General features: G+C 44.1%; 2 protein-coding genes across 3 annotated transcripts; one reads left to right on the top strand and one right to left on the bottom strand.

Moving 5' to 3' along the window:
• The first annotated feature begins 1,819 nt into the window (after nt 1-1,819).
• On the top strand, nt 1,820-3,879 carry acot12 (acyl-CoA thioesterase 12). The gene is made up of 4 exons (XM_090227101.1): nt 1,820-2,846; nt 2,957-3,083; nt 3,243-3,371; nt 3,677-3,879. Exons 2-4 carry the CDS (start codon nt 3,028-3,030, stop codon nt 3,750-3,752), a joined length of 261 nt encoding a protein of 86 aa, XP_090083227.1. The 5' UTR covers nt 1,820-2,846; nt 2,957-3,027; the 3' UTR covers nt 3,753-3,879.
• Nucleotides 3,880-4,137: 258 nt separating this feature from the next.
• zcchc9 (zinc finger, CCHC domain containing 9) lies at nt 4,138-8,460 on the bottom strand. 2 transcript variants are annotated; one of them, XM_036967790.2, is made up of 6 exons: nt 8,346-8,460; nt 7,497-7,942; nt 7,201-7,351; nt 5,602-5,694; nt 5,440-5,508; nt 4,138-4,782 (listed from the first exon to the last, which is right to left on the bottom strand). In XM_036967790.2, exons 2-6 carry the CDS (start codon nt 7,929-7,931, stop codon nt 4,670-4,672), a joined length of 861 nt encoding a protein of 286 aa, XP_036823685.2. In that variant the 5' UTR covers nt 7,932-7,942; nt 8,346-8,460; the 3' UTR covers nt 4,138-4,669. The 2 variants fall into 2 exon arrangements, with proteins under 2 accessions (XP_036823685.2, XP_036823686.2); XM_036967791.2 differs by having other exon boundaries at nt 8,331-8,422.
• Between the last annotated feature and the right edge of the window lie 9,460 nt (nt 8,461-17,920).

Here is a 17,920-nt window from a genome sequence, read left to right as displayed (position 1 = left end):
GTCTTGGGCAGATCCCTGCTCCTATAGATGTCCAGATGTGCCAGTCTATCCAGCCACGCCATGCAGATCACCAAGGAGACCTGAGTACTGGGCAGCTACTCAAATGGATGGACACCATCGCATGCCTCACGTGTGTGTGTGTTTGTCCCTTAGCTGAACGTCATGCTGGGACGGCGTGTGACACTCTCCATGGACGACATCCAGTTTGAGGAGACTGACAGGTACGCATCAATCAATCGATACATCAATCAATCAAATGCGTATTTAACATTTAAAATATTTTGAATGTTGTTTGCAGGGTTGGTCAGGTGATCACCATCACGGTAATAGAACATTCACCACAAGCATGGAGGTAAGACTACGCACACATACAAACACACACACGCATTTACACATGCATGCACGCATGCCTGTACACAATGATTATTTCACATTTTTAACATAACAATATGTGTGTGTGTGTGGAGAAGGGAATCCGTGTGTCGGTGCAGGATGTGAGGGAACGTGTGGAGATGTCGGTATGTGTGGCTGACTCCACCTTTGTTGGAAAGCCAGCGGGACCAGAAAAGGTGGTGTTGCGGCCGGTGGAAAACCTGGGTTCTGCAGAGGAGCAGCTGCTTCATTCTCTGGCCTCAGAGAGACGAAGACTCTACAACGAACAGACGTTCAGTACCCTGCTACAAGACTACCGCCCACTAGCCAACGGTCAGTCTGTCTCTCTGTCTCATTCTCTCTCTCGTCTTTCGTGTGTGTGTAGGTGTCAGCCTGGGATTAAGTGTCCTAATCTGTAGATTTACTTGATTTATCTTGCCCTGAATGAAACTTTGTCATATTGACACATGTTCAAGGGGCAATTCTAAACAAATAAATACCTTTTGTAGCTGAGATGGAGGAGAGATGGAGAGAGTCTGTTTGGTACAGCTCTCTGGCGTGTAATGCTCTTTGTCAGATGCACATGATGAGGCTATCTACATCTCTGTCTGAGGGCTATGGCTGAGTTGGTGATTAGATGTACTAGATGTGTAATTGCCTCTCTTTTTAATAACCCATGTCTGTACCTGTTCCTCTCCAGGTGGGTGTAGCAGGAGAGACCCACAGTCTGCCGTGTCCACAGCGTTCACGCATGTGGAGAGCGTCGAGCTGGTCCTGCCTCCACACGCTAATCACCACGGCAACACCTCCGGACGACAAATCTTGGCTTGGATGGAGAACGCAGCCACAGTGGCAGCCAGGTACCCTCTATCTAACAGGGTTCTATGGCTGTCCCCATAGGATAGCCCTTTTTGGTTCCATGTAGAACCCATAAAAGGGTTCTCCTATGCCAGGGGAAGGCAACCTTGTTCCTGGAGTGCTGCAGGTACTGCAGGATTTTTGTTCCAACTAGGCACCACACCAGATCGAGCTAATTGATCAGTTGAGTGATTGCCTAAACTCAACACACCCGGTCTCCCAGGTTGGTTAAATCAAAAAACACTGTGTCACTCCAGGACCAGGGTTGCCTACCCCTGTCCTGTGGGGACAGCCGAAGAACCCTTTTGGAACCCTTTTTTCTAAGAGTGTAGGTACACACGCACACCCTACTAATCCTCTCTCTCTCTCCAGTCATTTGTGTGGCCGCTTCCCTTCTGAGGTCTGTAGACATGTTCCGCTTCAGAGGGCCCTCCTCTGTAGGCAACAGACTGGTCTTTAAGGCTGTGGTCAACAACACATTTAACAACAGGTAACATGTCTCGTCATATGAATTCCCGTTCAGATAATGGGATCCTGTGGAAATGTAATTGGCACAGTATTTAAAATGTGTGTGTGCCCGTGTGTGTAGTATTGAGGTAGGTGTCCTGAGTGGAGGCCTGTAACTGTGAGGAGTGGACCGCGAACAAAGTGTGTCACATCAACAGCGCCTTCCTCATCTACCAGCTGTCTAACACACCTGGAGACGTACCTTCCTGTCCCTCAAGTCACATACACCAACAAGGACTGGGAGAGGAGATACCTGTCTGCCATCGTAAGGAAGATAATTATTGATGGCTAGAAAGCACACCCTGTCCTGTAAGGAGGAGGCTCCTATCTCTGTCCCCTGGGATAAAAGGAACCAGGTACCACAACCATGTAATGAACATGACACTACCAGCACCCATCATTCTAGCTAAGCTAGCCTTGTACCTGACTGTTTTTGTCTTCAACCACATCACAGCTATTTGTTCACCCGTAGCCACTCGCAATTGCTAATAACCCATTTGCAACCCCCGACTTGTGATAAAGTGAACGTCTGAGGCCAGCACCCGAGCCTAACCAGCAAATGTAGAAAATGCGCTGTACAGTTTCCTTTTTATGACGTGCCGGTGTTGTGGTCCGCGTCTCCTGACTTTACGAATTTGTATAGCACCTCAGTCATCATCCTCTTTTACCAGCTTGACCACATCTTTCTGAAACGTTGCTTTTCTGGCCGTCGTTTATCTTTATTTTGCAGCTCTTCTCTTACCGAATTGAACTCTGACCTTGTCCTTTTTGCCTCAGTGGATCGATGTTAACGTTCTCCGGCCAAGTTCCCGAAAGCATTTGGCGATTGGTGTGTAGGCCGATTTGGCACGCAGCAAAGTCGGCCCCTAAAGCTTAGACTTATGCGCCAAATGCCAGATTTTAAAAAAGAATGAAAGAACTCAATGTAGCCTTAAAGATATGAATTACAGAAGAACTACGGATTGCATTATTATTTGTTTGCTCTTTACTCGACCCGCCCGCACCTTCATCCAAACAATATTTCATGACCCGAAACCCATCCACTGCAGGTTAAGAGTCAACCCGCATATCACTACAAGACTGGGGAAGCCAGCAGCATCAATGACAGGGTGAGAAACACACACTAATGCATGAATGGAGACACTATATGGCAATTTTCTAAAGGGGATTCTTTGTCCTTTTTTGCTTTTGGTTTCCTTAACATGTTGTATGTTCCCAGATCGGTGTGTTTGTCCATGAGGAGGAGCTGCTTTGTGTCCCAAGTTCAGATGGTCATGACCTCTGCCCTCCATGCCTTCACCCTATTGGCTGACCTCACACTGTGACCTCTTTGGGGGACACTATCTGTAAGTCACCTGTAAATTCGTTACCATTCCATTACTGAGCCTGTCCTCCCCGGTTAAGGTGCCACCAGCCACATTTTGCTGAAAGTATGAGCGACACAGAGCTTCATGTTCATTAAACTAAGTTGACCTTTAACCTATCACACCCCCTTCTCCCTGTAGCTGTGAGGAGGTAGATGGGGCCGATGAGGAGGAGACAGTGTACCACATTAAATGCCCACCCCCCATCAACGGAGGCAAGAGCCGAGACTTCGTGTTCCCATTGTCAAGGAGACAGCCCTGCGACGACAAGTAAAGGTTTCCTTTAGAACGCGTCAAACTCATTCCACGGAGGTGCAAAGTGTCTGCGGGTTTTTGCTCCACCCTTGTACTTGATGAATTAAGGTCACTAATTAGTAAGGAACTCCCCTCACCTCTGGCTTTCTAGGTCGTAACTGAAAGGAAACACAAAAAGACCCGCAGAGATTCGGCCCTGCGTGGAATACGTCTGGCAACCCTGCTTCAGAAGAATGTGTGTGTTCCCGTCTTCTTGAGTGGAGATGGTTATGGGATCGTTCTGATTCCTGTTAGCCATATGTGTGTTTTGTCTTCTACAGGGACCCCTATGTGCTAGGCCTGAGGTCTGTAACCGTGGAAACATCTCCCCCCCTGACCTCGCCTTCTGGACGATAGCGGGGTGAACAAGCAGTGGCTCGGGTGGTTGTTGTCCTTGACGATCGTTAGCCCTCACAATTCAGAGACAATGTGTTAAAACCATGTGTTCCAGGTGTGTTACCACAACCAGGTGATGTCAGGCGTGTTGCCGCATGTAACCTGGCAGGCTGGTCTAAGTCTAGGGAGGAGACGGCTAGCACACGTACCACCTTCCCGGAGAGAGACACCACACACACTAAACCTGAGTCTGATTTTGGAATTGATACTATCGGGAGACTCATGATTCTAACGAGACACGACACGTCTCTAGTCGAGCGGCTGCTAATACAGGTGTCCAATTTACAACGGACGGTGTTTCCGAATTAGCCAAAATGTCTTGGTCACAGCAAATGTAGGTCATGTATGTAATATAAGTCTAATTTATTGAATTTTGCAAGAAATATTTCAGATGTTGATGTGAGTGAACGTGCAGTAATAGTGATACTCGGTGACAAAACAAAATTCTGTGAAATGCAAATAAAAACCTATATTTTTAACCTTTTTGTTTCTCAGACACCTGGGGATAGATTAGAGAACACACCACCAAACATGAGACACACAGGATAGATGGCTACCGAGATATAAAAAAAACATCTTTAGATACAGGAGCGACCCGCTAGCTAGCATACACTACAGGCTCCAGTCTCGTCCCATCCATACAAATCACTTCCAATCCTATACACAAGAGTCCAGGGTGTGAGACCACAGAGGGCGCTTTCCAATATGGCAGTCAAGAGCAGCTCTCCATTTTCCCTGACTATGGATGTTGTTTGTCAAAGCTCAGAGAGAGAGAGTGAGAACGGTGACAGAACGAACGCCCTTCGTGGATTTCAGTCTTGGGATGTGTCGATGTCAGTCCTGTCCAATCTGGCGAGTCCTCTGCGTGGATTGGCAGGTCAGAAGACCACTACCTTGGCCCGTTTGGGCTGGGCTTTCTTCACAGGCACATGCACTTCCTCGTGGTCGGCACTCATGTTATTGGATAGCCAGCCCAAGGTCACTTGGTTAGCTACGGGGAGAATTGGACAAACACGTCAGTCACACAACATCTCGGGAGCGTATAAAGAGGACTAACTGTACAGAGCGTTCAGATAGATGAAACAGAACACAAACGACGTTCAGAGATATATATATATATATATATACAAAGGGAATGTTCAGAGAGAAATGTAGCGTATATATAGACCCATTTTTGGTTTACAAACAGGCGTCACGTTCGAGTGATGCCCGGCCAAAAAGCGCCGTAGCAGGATCGCTAACGCTAAAGTCAGGACCGTGGCGAACTTAACAGTGAGTGAATGATGACAACGGGAACAGGCAAAACAGATGGCTACAGCTAACGTTCATAATCCTTCTGGCTTTTTCGAGCTCAATCTGTGATATTTTACCATGCCTCGCCGGCTTGCTAACGTTAGTTAGTCAAATCCTCTGATGACATTAGCGACGCTGCAAACGATAACCGCCTCGGTGACTTATTTGTCAACTTGCATGAGCTGCGTTTGAAGTTGCATGCGATCGAACCCGCCGGGTTTACCTGTCGGGTAAAGCTTTGTTCTGAATCTGTCGTGCGAGCGCAACATTCCCGTGACGCGGGCAGGGGAAAATGGGTCTGTCGAACAGACAATCCTGACGCAGGGTAGAGAGAGACGGGAGCCTGGTTACTCACACGCGGCCTGGTGCTCAGGACAATCCTTCTGGAAGTGCTCTACTGAACCACACACACGGCAACAACCTCCTGCAGATGGACAGAAAGGGAGGAGACAATGTTATGGATTCACGGTTTGATTTATCAGCCCAGTTTAGTACTGTGAGAGTGCATGTGTTGTACCAGCAGCATACAGTCCTTTGGGGTTATCTGGGCAGGACCTGGACAGGTGGCCAGTCTTACTACAGATGAAACACTTGGCATACGGGTATTCCCCTGAGCGAGAGAGAGAGAGAGAGAAACAAACACACATTCAATCAAATCCATTGATCATCCTTGATGTTTCTACAACTTGATTGGAGGCCAGCTGTGGTAAATTCAATTGATTAGACATGATTTGGAAAGGCACACAACTGTCTATGTCAGGTCCCACAGTTGATACTACATGTCAGAGCAAAAAACCTAGCCATGAGGTCGAAGGAATTGTCCATAGACCTCCAAGACAGGAGTGTGTCAAGGCACAGATCTGGGGAAGGGTAACAAAAAAATGTCTGCAGCATTGAAGGTCCCCAAGAACACAGTGGTGTCCATCATTCTTAAATGGAAGAAGTTTGGAACCACCAAGAGTGTTCCTAGAGCTGGCTGCCCGGCCAAACTGAGCAATCAGGGGAGAAGGGCTTTATTCAGGGAGGTGACAAAGAACCCAATGAGCTCCAGAGTTCCTCTGTGGAGATGGGAGAACCTTCCAGAAGGACAACAATTTCTGCAGCACTCCACCAATCAGGCCTTTATGGTAGAGTGGCCAGACAGAAGACACTCCTCAGTAAAAGGCACATGACAGCCCGCTTGCAGTTTGCCAAAAGGCAGCTAAAGACTCTCAGACCATGAGAAACAACATTCTCTGGTCTGATGAAACCAAGCTTGAACTCGTTGGCCTGAATGCCAAGCGTCACGTCTGGAGGAAACTTGGCACCATCCCTACGGTGAAACATGGTGGTGGCAGCATCCTGCTGTGGGGATGTTTTTCGGTGGCAGGGACGGGGAGACTTGTCAGGATCGAAGGAAAGATGAATGGAACAAAGTACAGAGAGATCCTTGATGAAAATCTGCTCCAGAGCACTCCAAAGACCTCAGGACCAGGACTGGGGCGAAGGTTCACCTTCCAGCAGGACAACGACCCTAAGCACAGAGCTAAGACAACGCAGGAGTGCCTTCGGGACAAGTCTCTGAATGTCTGATTGGCCCAGCCAGAGCCCGCACTTGAACCCGATCGAACATCTCCGGAGAGACCTGAAAATAGCTGTGCAGCGATGCTTCCCATCCAACCTGACAGAGCTAGAGGATTTGCAGAGAAAAATGGGAGAAACTCCCCAAATACAGGTGTGCCAAGCTTATAGCGTCATATCCAAGAAAACTCAAGGCTGTAGTCACTGTCAAAGGTGTGATTTGTCATTATGAGGTAGTGTGTAGATTGATGAGAGGGTGAAAAAAACAATTTAATCAATTTTAGAATTAGGCTGTAACGTAACAAAATGTGAAAGTGTTGGTCCCATGTTTCATGAGCTGAAATAAAAGATCCCAGAAATGTTCCATACACACAAAAATAGAAGGGGAAGAAGGACCTCCACATCCGGCATCTTCCCCGGCGTGATCGTCTGAGACCAGCCACATTGTTCTATGTTGCGTTTATATTTTTGTTCAGCATAGAAAGAATAACAAACGGAACAAATCTAAATTGAATTATAGAACACAACCAGGAATCAGGACAACACACACACACACCTAGAGCAGGATCTATTTTAGCACGGCAGCGTTGGATCTCATGTTCTGTGGATCCACAGCGGTAGCAGATTTCCCTTCCCATCTCCTCGTCTCGGTCCGCCTCCGGACAGTCAGCCAACCCATGGCCAGGCTTCCTACAGTTAAAACACACCTGGAGAGGGGGAGACAGGGAGAGAGAGGTAAGAAAGAAGGAAGAGGTAAGAGAGTAAGACAACATCACAAGGTTGAGTGTCACTATTAGTAGCAACATTGGAAACTTAGTCACTCTACGCTTGATCTCTGCCCATCTTACTCACCATGCTGCTCTTCTTGTCATCCTGTCTCTTAATCCTCCTGTCCTCTCTCCTCCTGTCTTTCTTCAGGGCTGTCTCTACCTCTTCCCTGAGTCCCCCCATCCCTGCCCCTCCACCTCCCCTGGACGTCCCAGCCCCGCCACTCTGAAGGTATTCCATGAAGCCGTTCACATCATCATTGTCGTAGTCTTTCTTCTTCCGACAGGGCTTCTTAATCCCAGCATCGCCGAGCTGCGTTCGCCTCAGAGGGTCTCCCCCTCCTCCCCTACCTCTTCCCCAACCCCCAGGACCATGGCTAGAGCTAGCACCTCCTGAACCTCCAAAAGGGCCTGGACGACCCCTCCCTACTCCTCCCCCTCTGGTTCTAAGCTGGCTCCAGGGTGTTGCCTCAGCAGGTTTGTGTTTGTGGACGTTGTTGGCTCTGGCCCATCGCGTCATTGCTGGAACACCTGGGGTACACATATAAAGAGAGATGAGGGAGACGGATGAGAGAGAGATGGAAAAAAACATTAGGGATTCGGGAGTACGGTGAATGATCCCCTAGACTGATCTAGCAAAAGCAGCGGTCATTCATCTCAAAATACAAAGTGGTATATAAATATGTATCTAAAAACTAACTTCATACTAACTATATACACATTAACTGCTCAGCTATAAAAACAACGGTTAGGATAGAGGCTACAAATAAACTTGCTAGCTAGATAACGTGAAGAGTTGCTAGCATTACTCTAAGAGTCCTTTTCAGCGGAGTTGTGAACTAAATCTGGAGCGAGATATATTCGCAGAAATTCAGAAACTGATAAATTCAGTTAAATAATGTGATCAGAATATATTTACCTGTTATAAACTCACCTAAAGTGTAAAACTATCGCTGCCACATGTGTTTACTGTTTAGCCGGAAGCCACGTTCTTCTTCTTCTTCCTTGGGTGGAAATGACAGGAAAATGACTCGATAGACTCGTACCGCCATCTGTTGTTGAGGTTGAGAATTTATAATAACAAGTGATCACACATGCACTTTTGTTTCGTGCTTGCTGCACGCCTGCTCTTTGACTGGAAGTAAAGCGAGTGCACGAATGTGTTTGTGCAGTTGCTTTGGTTCTTCTCTCCCAAATCCTGGTGTGCAATCGTCGTTGCACCATGCGTTGGCGTCTGATCTGGATTGTACAAAGTAGGACCAGATTCATTTGTTATACATCCTCTCTTTTGACAGTTTTCGAGTTGATGTAAGCCAGCCCTGCAAACGCACACTGGTTCACCATGTTATTGTGCTGTCCCTGTTTATGTAACGTTTCCCTTCAGTATTTCAGTGGGCGGAATTCCCATCTACAATTCCACCATTACTTTCCCTGTAGGTCTGCTTTGGGGACCAGTCATCTCGTTATGTGATAGCTAGGCCTATTATCAGTTTTCCATTTTATGTAGCCAACCCCACTGTAAAACCATGTTATTGTACATTTCTTTATTTCAGTGGACAGTTCTACAAACACTACTCTCTGCCACAGGTAGGTCTGTAATTAGCTACACACAATATTGCCTAGTCAGACATTACACTGTTCCAGCTGGCTGATGGGTGTTATTAGATAAGTAACGTTACTGTTTGACATACTACAGAGCATTTTTGACCAACCTGAACTTGTCAATACTTCCTCAATTCCTGACTTGGAAGTCAAACTTCAATGTCTAGTTGCAGGCGGTTTGTTTGAATTTATCAAATGCGTGGTTATTAAATTACATGTGTTTTGCCCCATAAGGTTGTCCAACAATGTATGCTGCCATCTTGTCTCTTTCAAACCTTCTCTCATTGATGAGACCGGTGGTTGTCCACCCCAAAGTGGCTCATCATGAAAACACATACACTCACCCGTCTGTGGCGTCACCTGAGCCCCGACACTCACCCGTCTGTGGCGTCACCTGAGTCCCGACACTCACCCGTCTGTGGCGTCACCTGAGCCCCGACACTCACCCGTCTGTGGCGTCACCTGAGCCCCGACACTCACCCGTCTGTGGCGTCACCTGAGTCCCGACACTCACCCGTCTGTGGCGTCACCTGAGCCCCGACACTCACCCGTCTGTGGCGTCACCTGAGCCCCGACACTCACCCGTCTGTGGCGTCACCTGAGTCCCGACACTCACCCGTCTGTGGCGTCACCTGAGTGCCGACATCCATAGGCGGGGGTGTGAGTCATGTTTGGGGAATCCATTTTTTTGGGGGGGACCCTCAATTTCACCTTTATAATAAAGGATTGCATGCATAGGTTTAGCTGAACTGACCCCACTGAATATAAGTGATATGCAGACTTTATTTTTTAAACAAGGTACCTTTATTAATGTAATTTACGCAAATCTGTTTTTCTGACCGTACAGAAGTATTACCACAACTTGTCCATTAGCTGCAAGGTGGAGGAGGCCTGTTCAAGACACTGAAACTGGATTATGTGATCTTGATATTGTGGTATCTGGATCAGAATGATCCTACCTGATTATTTTCTGGGAAAAAACTGCTCAAAAACAGCAAGATAGATCTGATCCTAGATTACAGAATCCGGCTCATTCAGATTCAGATAGCAAGTTTTGAAAAACCCGGAGGTCTTATTCGCTAAACAAAATGTTACATAACTCGCCCAGTAGATGGCAATATAGCGACCTACCCAAAGCACAACATCTGGATTCTGTGATCTTGACATTGTGTGTCTAGATCAGAATGATCCTATCTGATTTATTTTCTGAAAAGCCATCTCAATCAGCCAGATCGATCTGGTCCTGGATAGCAAAAGAGGGTGACAGAATCTGGATCATTCTGATCCTCAAATGTTTAGAAAAAACAGCCCCTGCACATTGTAGTGTCTGTGGTTATAGACCTACTCTTCCTGTTAGAGGATTTTTGACCATGCTGTCCAGAAGGTTACCTAATAAATCAGACTGATACCAATTATTATATAGTCTTAAAATTACACTTGAACTTACTCTACATGTTGTCTGTGTCTTCTGCTGCTTGAAAGTTGAGAAAAAACATCCACAGGAAAGTGTTGTTGACCCAACTTGTTAGAGCCTGAGCTGAAGTTAAAATGTATCACCTGGCACATGCACAACACCATGTTAAACGCCTGCTATTATGCATGCATGTTCTACCATCTTGTGCATGCATGTTGTCATGAGCAAACATCTTGATTGCCACGCACACAGACCCGCGTTTTGAAGTCCGTTTAATACTTTCCCGTGGAGGTTTTCTCAAATTTCAATCAGCTGAAAGACCAACAGCACAGACAATCGGCGGAGTAAGTTCAAATATCATTTTATTCAGCATTCGTGACAGACGAGGGGCGTTTATATATTTTTTCTATGTGATTGAAGGTGTCGCCACGTTTTTGAGACTATCCGGGAGGGAGACGTTCTGATTTTGGGGAGTCTATGATCCCCGCTGTCTGGGTCCTGTGTGTAATATTTGTGTTGTGGAGAAATGACCAGGCAGGATACGGGAGTACAGTTAGTTTTCGTTTAGTCAAAACCCCTCGTGCTCTACAGTTCCCGGCACCCTAGGGCGCATGTGCATTTCCTATTAGGTGTAGTAACGTAACACTGCCGTAATACATTACTGCTTAGTAACAGCATAGTAACTAATATAAACAGATGTAGATCCCAGATACTACACTGTGCTACTACTTCGTTGTTTTTAAATACCATATCATTTGTTGCCTCGGCTCTCTGCTGCCTAGCTATTTGGCCAAGTTAAATGTATAAATCGACATTCATTTAAGTGGTCCCTCCCTTGCCATACTGCATCTTTTGATCTCACCTCTAATTGTACAATGAGCATAACGGACTATCATAGAATGAAATCGGGAGAGTAGAACGACAATTTAATTTGTGTGATGCCTATACTATAGCGACAGCTGGATTTAAAACAAGATTTTTATTTGTCCTGCAGGAAGAGAGATTAGTTTGTACAGTCGTACTGGCCGAAAATGGATGGCGTCACCTCTGTCCCATACATTCTGCGTGAGTGTCTACTACAGTAGGAGAGATGAACGACATATTTTATAACACAGTGGACACAGTGGGGAAAGATATGCACCATTTAATGGTAGATTGTCTGTTGAGCCACACAGCAGGCAGAAAGAAAACTATCCTGGCGGCATTTGAGATTATTATCCATAATGGGGACCGCTTTGTTATTGTTTCATTAAGGATTCTAGCTTTAAGTAAAGGTGGTAAAACAACACTCAATGCAAGTATAATCAGTTTCTAAATTACCAAAAATGTTTTATCTGGATATCAGTATTTTCTTAAATTTGACCATTATCTCTGAGTAGAAAGAGTTTTGCTGCATAAATTGTTTCAGATATTACTGTATGTGGGCAGGAGAATCAAGGGGGATGTAATGTGTGATGGGAAAAAATAACTTTCGGTACAATTTCATAAATGCAGACAGATCATTTGTTTGTTCAACATGGTGGGATCTTTTTGTGTCTGTAAAATTAATTATGCAAGAAATGTCGGTGGAAGTGCCTTATTGATATGTATATTGATATAATAACCATGATTCGAAGTCAACTTGGAGTCCCGCAATGATATGACTTGTGGTCCTCCCACTACAACTCGGGAAACCATGCAATTTATTTGGCTACAGAGGAAATAACTTGTGAACTTTACAGGGTGGTGAAAGTGCAAGGTGATGAGCTTGGTACTACTTTACAATAAATATGGAGGGTCTTATTCTGGTGACAGGAATGCTGCTTGACAAATACAAATATTATCGCTCTTATCCATAAAAATCCCCTCATGTAGTGTAGCCTACCCGCAGTGTATCTGTGAGCTGTTGGCTAGACCACAGGTGTCAAGACCAGAGAGGGCACATTTGCTATGTAATGCAACACTTTTTGTGGCAAAACTATCGGTGGAGTGGAATGCGATGAAAACACATTGAACTTTATATTTGTATTCGGTACTTAACAGAAATGTATATTTGTGTGCTCTACGTCATCACGCACTGATTTTGACCCACACCAAGTCCGTTTGGTGGAAACACCACTGGTGGGAACATGTGAATATTGTATTTATGAATAGATGCATGAAAATCTGTCAGATGGAAAAAATTGCTGATGCACAAACACATTTCGAACTTGCACCTTGTGTATTCTACTAACTCTCAACAGTAAGTTGAGACATGTTATGAGAATTTTGTGATCAATGTTCATAAACTTCAATTAATCTACTCAGTCTGCAACCCAGAGTTTGTAAGATTCTGGTTGAATGAAACAGACAAGAGTCCCAGCTTACAAAAGTCAAAGTGTTTATTCACGAGAACGTTCTAACATCAAAAATGCAAACCCAGTCTTTATAACACACACAAACAAGTTCAAATCTTAAGCTACGCCTTGCTTAGACAGTCTGTGTTTTTCCACTACATAGATACATTGTTTAATCTACAACATGTTTCATAATTTTCTGCCAGCCTAACAGTTTCTCCCCTCCACGGGCGGAGACAGAATGTTCTGTAAGAAACACAGTGGTACAGCTTGTCTGTCGATAGCTCCTCTTATCATTTGTTTCACACTTGTACCCTGCTTACATACTAAGAAGGAACAAAAGGTCCTTGTTCTAATTCTGACTAAAGCTACACACATTATCAGATTATAGTTTTATGAGTGTAATACATTTCATACAATTATATCGTTTCAGAGTGGAATTATTTAATCATTATCTTTAGACATAAATTATTTTATCAGACACCGACTGAGATCGTAAAAAAAAATCTATTTTCACTGTATATACAAAAGTATGTAGAAATCCCTTAGTGGATTCCACTATTTCAGCCCCTTCCGTTGCTGACAGGTGTATTAAATTGAGCATACAGCCATGCAATCTCCATAGATAAACATTGGCAGTAGAATGGCCTTACTAAAGACTTTCAATGTGGCACCGTCATAGGATGCCACCTTTCCACAAGTCAGTTTGTCAAATTTCAGCCCTGCTAGAGCTGCCCTGGTCAACTATAAGTGCTGCTATTGTGAAGTGGAAATGTCTAGGAGCAGCCAGGCTCAGCTGAGAAGTGGTAGGCCACACAAGCTCACAGAATGAGACTGCGCTACGTGCTTCAGCACTTGGCATCAAAATCGTCTGTCCTCGGTTGCAATACTCACTACTGAGTTCCAAACTGCCTCTGGAAGCAACAGCAGCACGGGAGCTTCATGAAATGGGTTTCCATGGCCAAGCAGCCACACACCAGCCTAAGATCAGCATGCGCAATGCCAAGCGTCGGCTGGAGTGTTGTAAGCTCGCCAACATTGGACTCTGGAGCAGTGTAAACGTGTTCTCTGGAGTGATGAATCACGCTTCACCATCTGGCAGTCCGATGGATGAATCTGGGTTTAGCGGATGCCAGGAGAATGCTACTTTCCCAAATACCTAGTGCCAACTGTAAGGTTTGGTGGAGGAATAATGGTCTGGGGCTATTTTTATGGTTTAGCTGGTTAATCAGCAGAATTAGGTTAGTTACGCCTGGGGTTGGAGTGAAAAGATCAGAATTGGACTGCCTGTGGAAATGTCGTCTTAGGGACTGTTAAAGCGCAACTGAACTCAATTGTTTTTGTCAGAATTAGACTGCTTGTCTCGTCAGTCTGTGGCGTCGCTATGAGTCAGAAACATTTATTCTGGGGGTCAAAATTGACTACAGTGTTTAAATGGGATAATTTTGGCCATAATGTCAGTATCGTCCAAAACGGAGATTTGCGAGATGTAAGTAATCTACTGTACATAGTATGTAACGGCTGTAAGTAATCTACTTGACATAGTATGTAACTGCTGTAAGTAATCTACTGTACATAGTATGTAACTGCTGTAAGTAATCTACTGTACATAGTATGTAACTGCTTTCCTTAGGTTGTGTTTCTGTCAACCCTGCCCACATGCCCACAGCTGACAGCATCCAAGTAATCATCGATTTCGGAGCGCAGCTGCATGCAGCCCGATTGTAATGCCCACTAAACACGTGGCTGGGGAACACACTGAACGTGATAAATTTGGTTTCACTTGGATATCACTATGGGGCTATTTGGGCTCCGTCAGTAAATTACACTAGGTACATGGGACAGTATTAAACCATTTCAATAGCTCCAAATTTCAATGACTTAACCTAAACTACAGTATAATTTGTAGAAATTCATAAACTAATTCTGAAAGCATTTCATGAGAACTAAAAGGTGTGCAACATGAAATATTGTCCCATTTACATTGCATCATTTAATGACGTCCCTAACTATTCCCCATAGAGATGGGCTATCCAAAGCTAAACCAATATTGCCATGGTCGCACATAGTCCGCAGAAGCTAATTGGCAAAAGATCTTGGCTAGATTTCTATTCTACTTCTAGACAAAAGACCTGGTTAGACTGTTTCAAGTTATGTAGAGGAGTGAGTGACTGAAACTGTACTGTTTTGTCAGAGTGAATATACAAATGCTTTGCACGTGCGAACACGAGACACCCACATCAGAGCAGGCCTCCAAGACTCAAATCTCGTTCTCAGTCTCATTTCCTAATGAGGATAAATCAGTCAGTTCAGCCCCAGCCACCTAGCTAACGTTAGCCACAACAAATTGTAATTCGTAACATATCACACAAATAGTCATTCTTAACATACCATACGAAATGGATGACGGACCTCCACAAATGAATACATACCAAACGAAACAAATACTAATTTGAGTGTCCCGGATTCACATGTATTATGTTACGTCTACCCGTAGGTTAAACATACAACTGTCCTGGACGGCATGAGCCGTTCTCACTCTCTCCCAGCTTGGATAGAAAGTTGTTGTGCATAAAACCTATTAATGCCAAATTCAGTCCGTTTTTTTTAAAATAAAAAATTACACATCAATTAGCCTAACAATTCTCCTGAAGTCTTCCTTGCTGTGTCTCTGTGCCTTTCGTTTTCCTTCTCTTGGAAAGACGTTTCTGTATCTGCGCTTGTCTCTTTTTTCTACTTAAAGGGCTATAGTAGCTACAGCATCCGGCTATAGTAGCTACAGCATCCGACTGCGTCGCCTTGCTTTTGTGTATATTTTTTCACCACAGCCTATGATGCGGTACCGCCTGTTTTCTATACTAAGCGTTTACAACCCAGAGTCTTTCCTGAGACATTGTAGACAAAACATTTAATATATTGAGTTGCACCCCCTTTTGCCCTCAAAAGCCTCAATTTGTTGAGGCATGGACTCTACAATCAATCAAATGTACTTACAGCAGATGTCACAAAGTGCTATACTGAAACCCAGCCTAAAATCCCAAACAGCAAGCAATGCAGATGTAGAAGCACGATGGCTAGGAAAAACTCCCTAGAAAGGCAGGAACCTAGGAAGGCAGGAACCTTTCAGTGGTGATACACACTGGAAACTGTTGAGCGTGAAAAACACAGCAGCTTTGCAGTTCTTTACACACAAACTGTGAGTCTGGCATCTACTACCATACCCCGTTCAAGGGCACTGCAATCTGTTGTCTTCCCCATTCACCCTCTGAATGGCACAAAAACAAAATCAATGTCTGAATTGTCTCAAGGCTTAAAAATCCGTCTTTAACCTGTCTCCTTCCCTTCATCTACACTGATTGAAGTGTATTTAACAAGTGACATAAATTACAGATCATAGCTTTCTCCTGGATTCACCTGGTCAGTCTGTCATGGAAAGAGCAGTTGTTCCTAGTGTTTTGTACACTCAGTGTATGTCCATTGTTCTGCACACATCTTAAATGTAGTCTTGAATGAAGTATACAAAAATATGCCAGAGACTGGGTTGGGTAGGTTACTTTCTAAATGTAATCCGTTAGTTACTCGTTACCTGTCAAATTGTAATCAGTAATGTAACTTTTGGATTACCCAAACTCAGTAATGTATTTCGGATTACTTTAAGTTACTTTTTTAGATTACTTTCCCCTTAAGAGGCATTAGAAGACACAAATGTATGTTACCAATTGAACGACATCTTTAAAAAATATATTTATAGGGGACAATGCACATTAATCAACATCAATATTACAATAATGCAACATCCATGTAAATGTGCCGGGGTTAGCCAAAAGCTAATTTGCACCCGTAGTCCCAGGGCAGCTAAGGACAGTTACACAACCACAATACAACTACTCACGAAAGCAATACAAAATACAAATACATTAAATCCAATAACATATCATTCTAACAACAACACTATCATCAACTGTCGTCTTACATATGAGGAACTAGAGATAACTCATGTGTACAGGTTTGGATAGATTTTAGCCATGTTTTCAATTCAACATGAAACGTACACTATTCAGTCCATGGGCATTGCATTCCAGTCTATTGTAGCTCTAACAGAGAAGACCGATTGACCGATTTTACTCTGTCGAAAAGGGACAATGCAATCCCCTCTAGTTTACTTCCCTGTTATCCTGGAGGTGCTTTCCTTGAGCATGATATGCCGGCATAGAGGCGGAGGGGCAAGACATTGCAGGATCTTAAAGACAAGGCTTGCATCTACATACTGCTTAAAGCTATCCAAACTATATGAATTGTGTTTGTATATGATGTGACAATGGTGGTAACTGTTTGGTTTGTTATCAAAAATCTTAAGTGTTTGTTTGTATAGTGATTCAATTGGTTTCCAAATAGTAGCTCCTGCTTGTGACCAGCATGTGAGGCAATATCCCAGATGTGAGAAGATCATAGCATGCATATATGGTTTGGTGGCCTCCAGAGGAAGGAAAGGTCTTATAAACCTAAAGTTGGAAAATCCAAACTTGACCGTGTTAACCACCTTCTTCACATGTTCCTTAAATGTCGAGTTGGAGTCCAAAATGACACCGAGATACCCGAAGTTAGACACAACTTTCAGATTCTCCCCATGAACAAGAACAGCTCATTAAGAAGAATCAATGTATTTCTTAGAGGAGTACATACAAACAGTCTTGTCGATATTTAAATGCAGGCAAGAATTAGTCATCCATTGAGAAACATGTACAGTGCCTTGCGAAAGTATTCGACCCCCTTGAACTTTGCGACCTTTTGCCACATTTCAGGCTTCAAACATAAACATATGAAACTGTATTTTTTTGTGAAGAATCAACAACAAGTGGGACACAATCATGAAGTGGAACGACATTTATTGGATATTTCAAACTTTTTTAACAAATCAAAAACTGAAAAATTGGGCGTGCAAAATTATTCAGCCCCTTTACTTTAAGTGCAGCAAACTCTCTCCAGAAGTTCAGTGAGGATCTCTGAATGATCCAATGTTGACCTAAATACCTAAATGACTAATGATGATAAATACAATCCACCTGTGTGTAATCAAGTCTCCGTATAAATGTGATAGTCTCAGAGGTCCGTCAAAAGCGCAGAGAGCATCATGAAGAACAAGGAACACACCAGGCAGGTCCGAGATACTGTTGTAAA

This window comes from Oncorhynchus mykiss, chromosome 29, assembly GCF_057628025.1.
Source record: "Oncorhynchus mykiss isolate SJ-2025 chromosome 29, ASM5762802v1, whole genome shotgun sequence".
Classification (NCBI taxonomy): Eukaryota; Metazoa; Chordata; class Actinopteri; order Salmoniformes; family Salmonidae; genus Oncorhynchus; species Oncorhynchus mykiss.
Note: the sequence above shows the minus strand (reverse complement) of the source record. Positions and strands in the feature narration are given on the sequence as shown.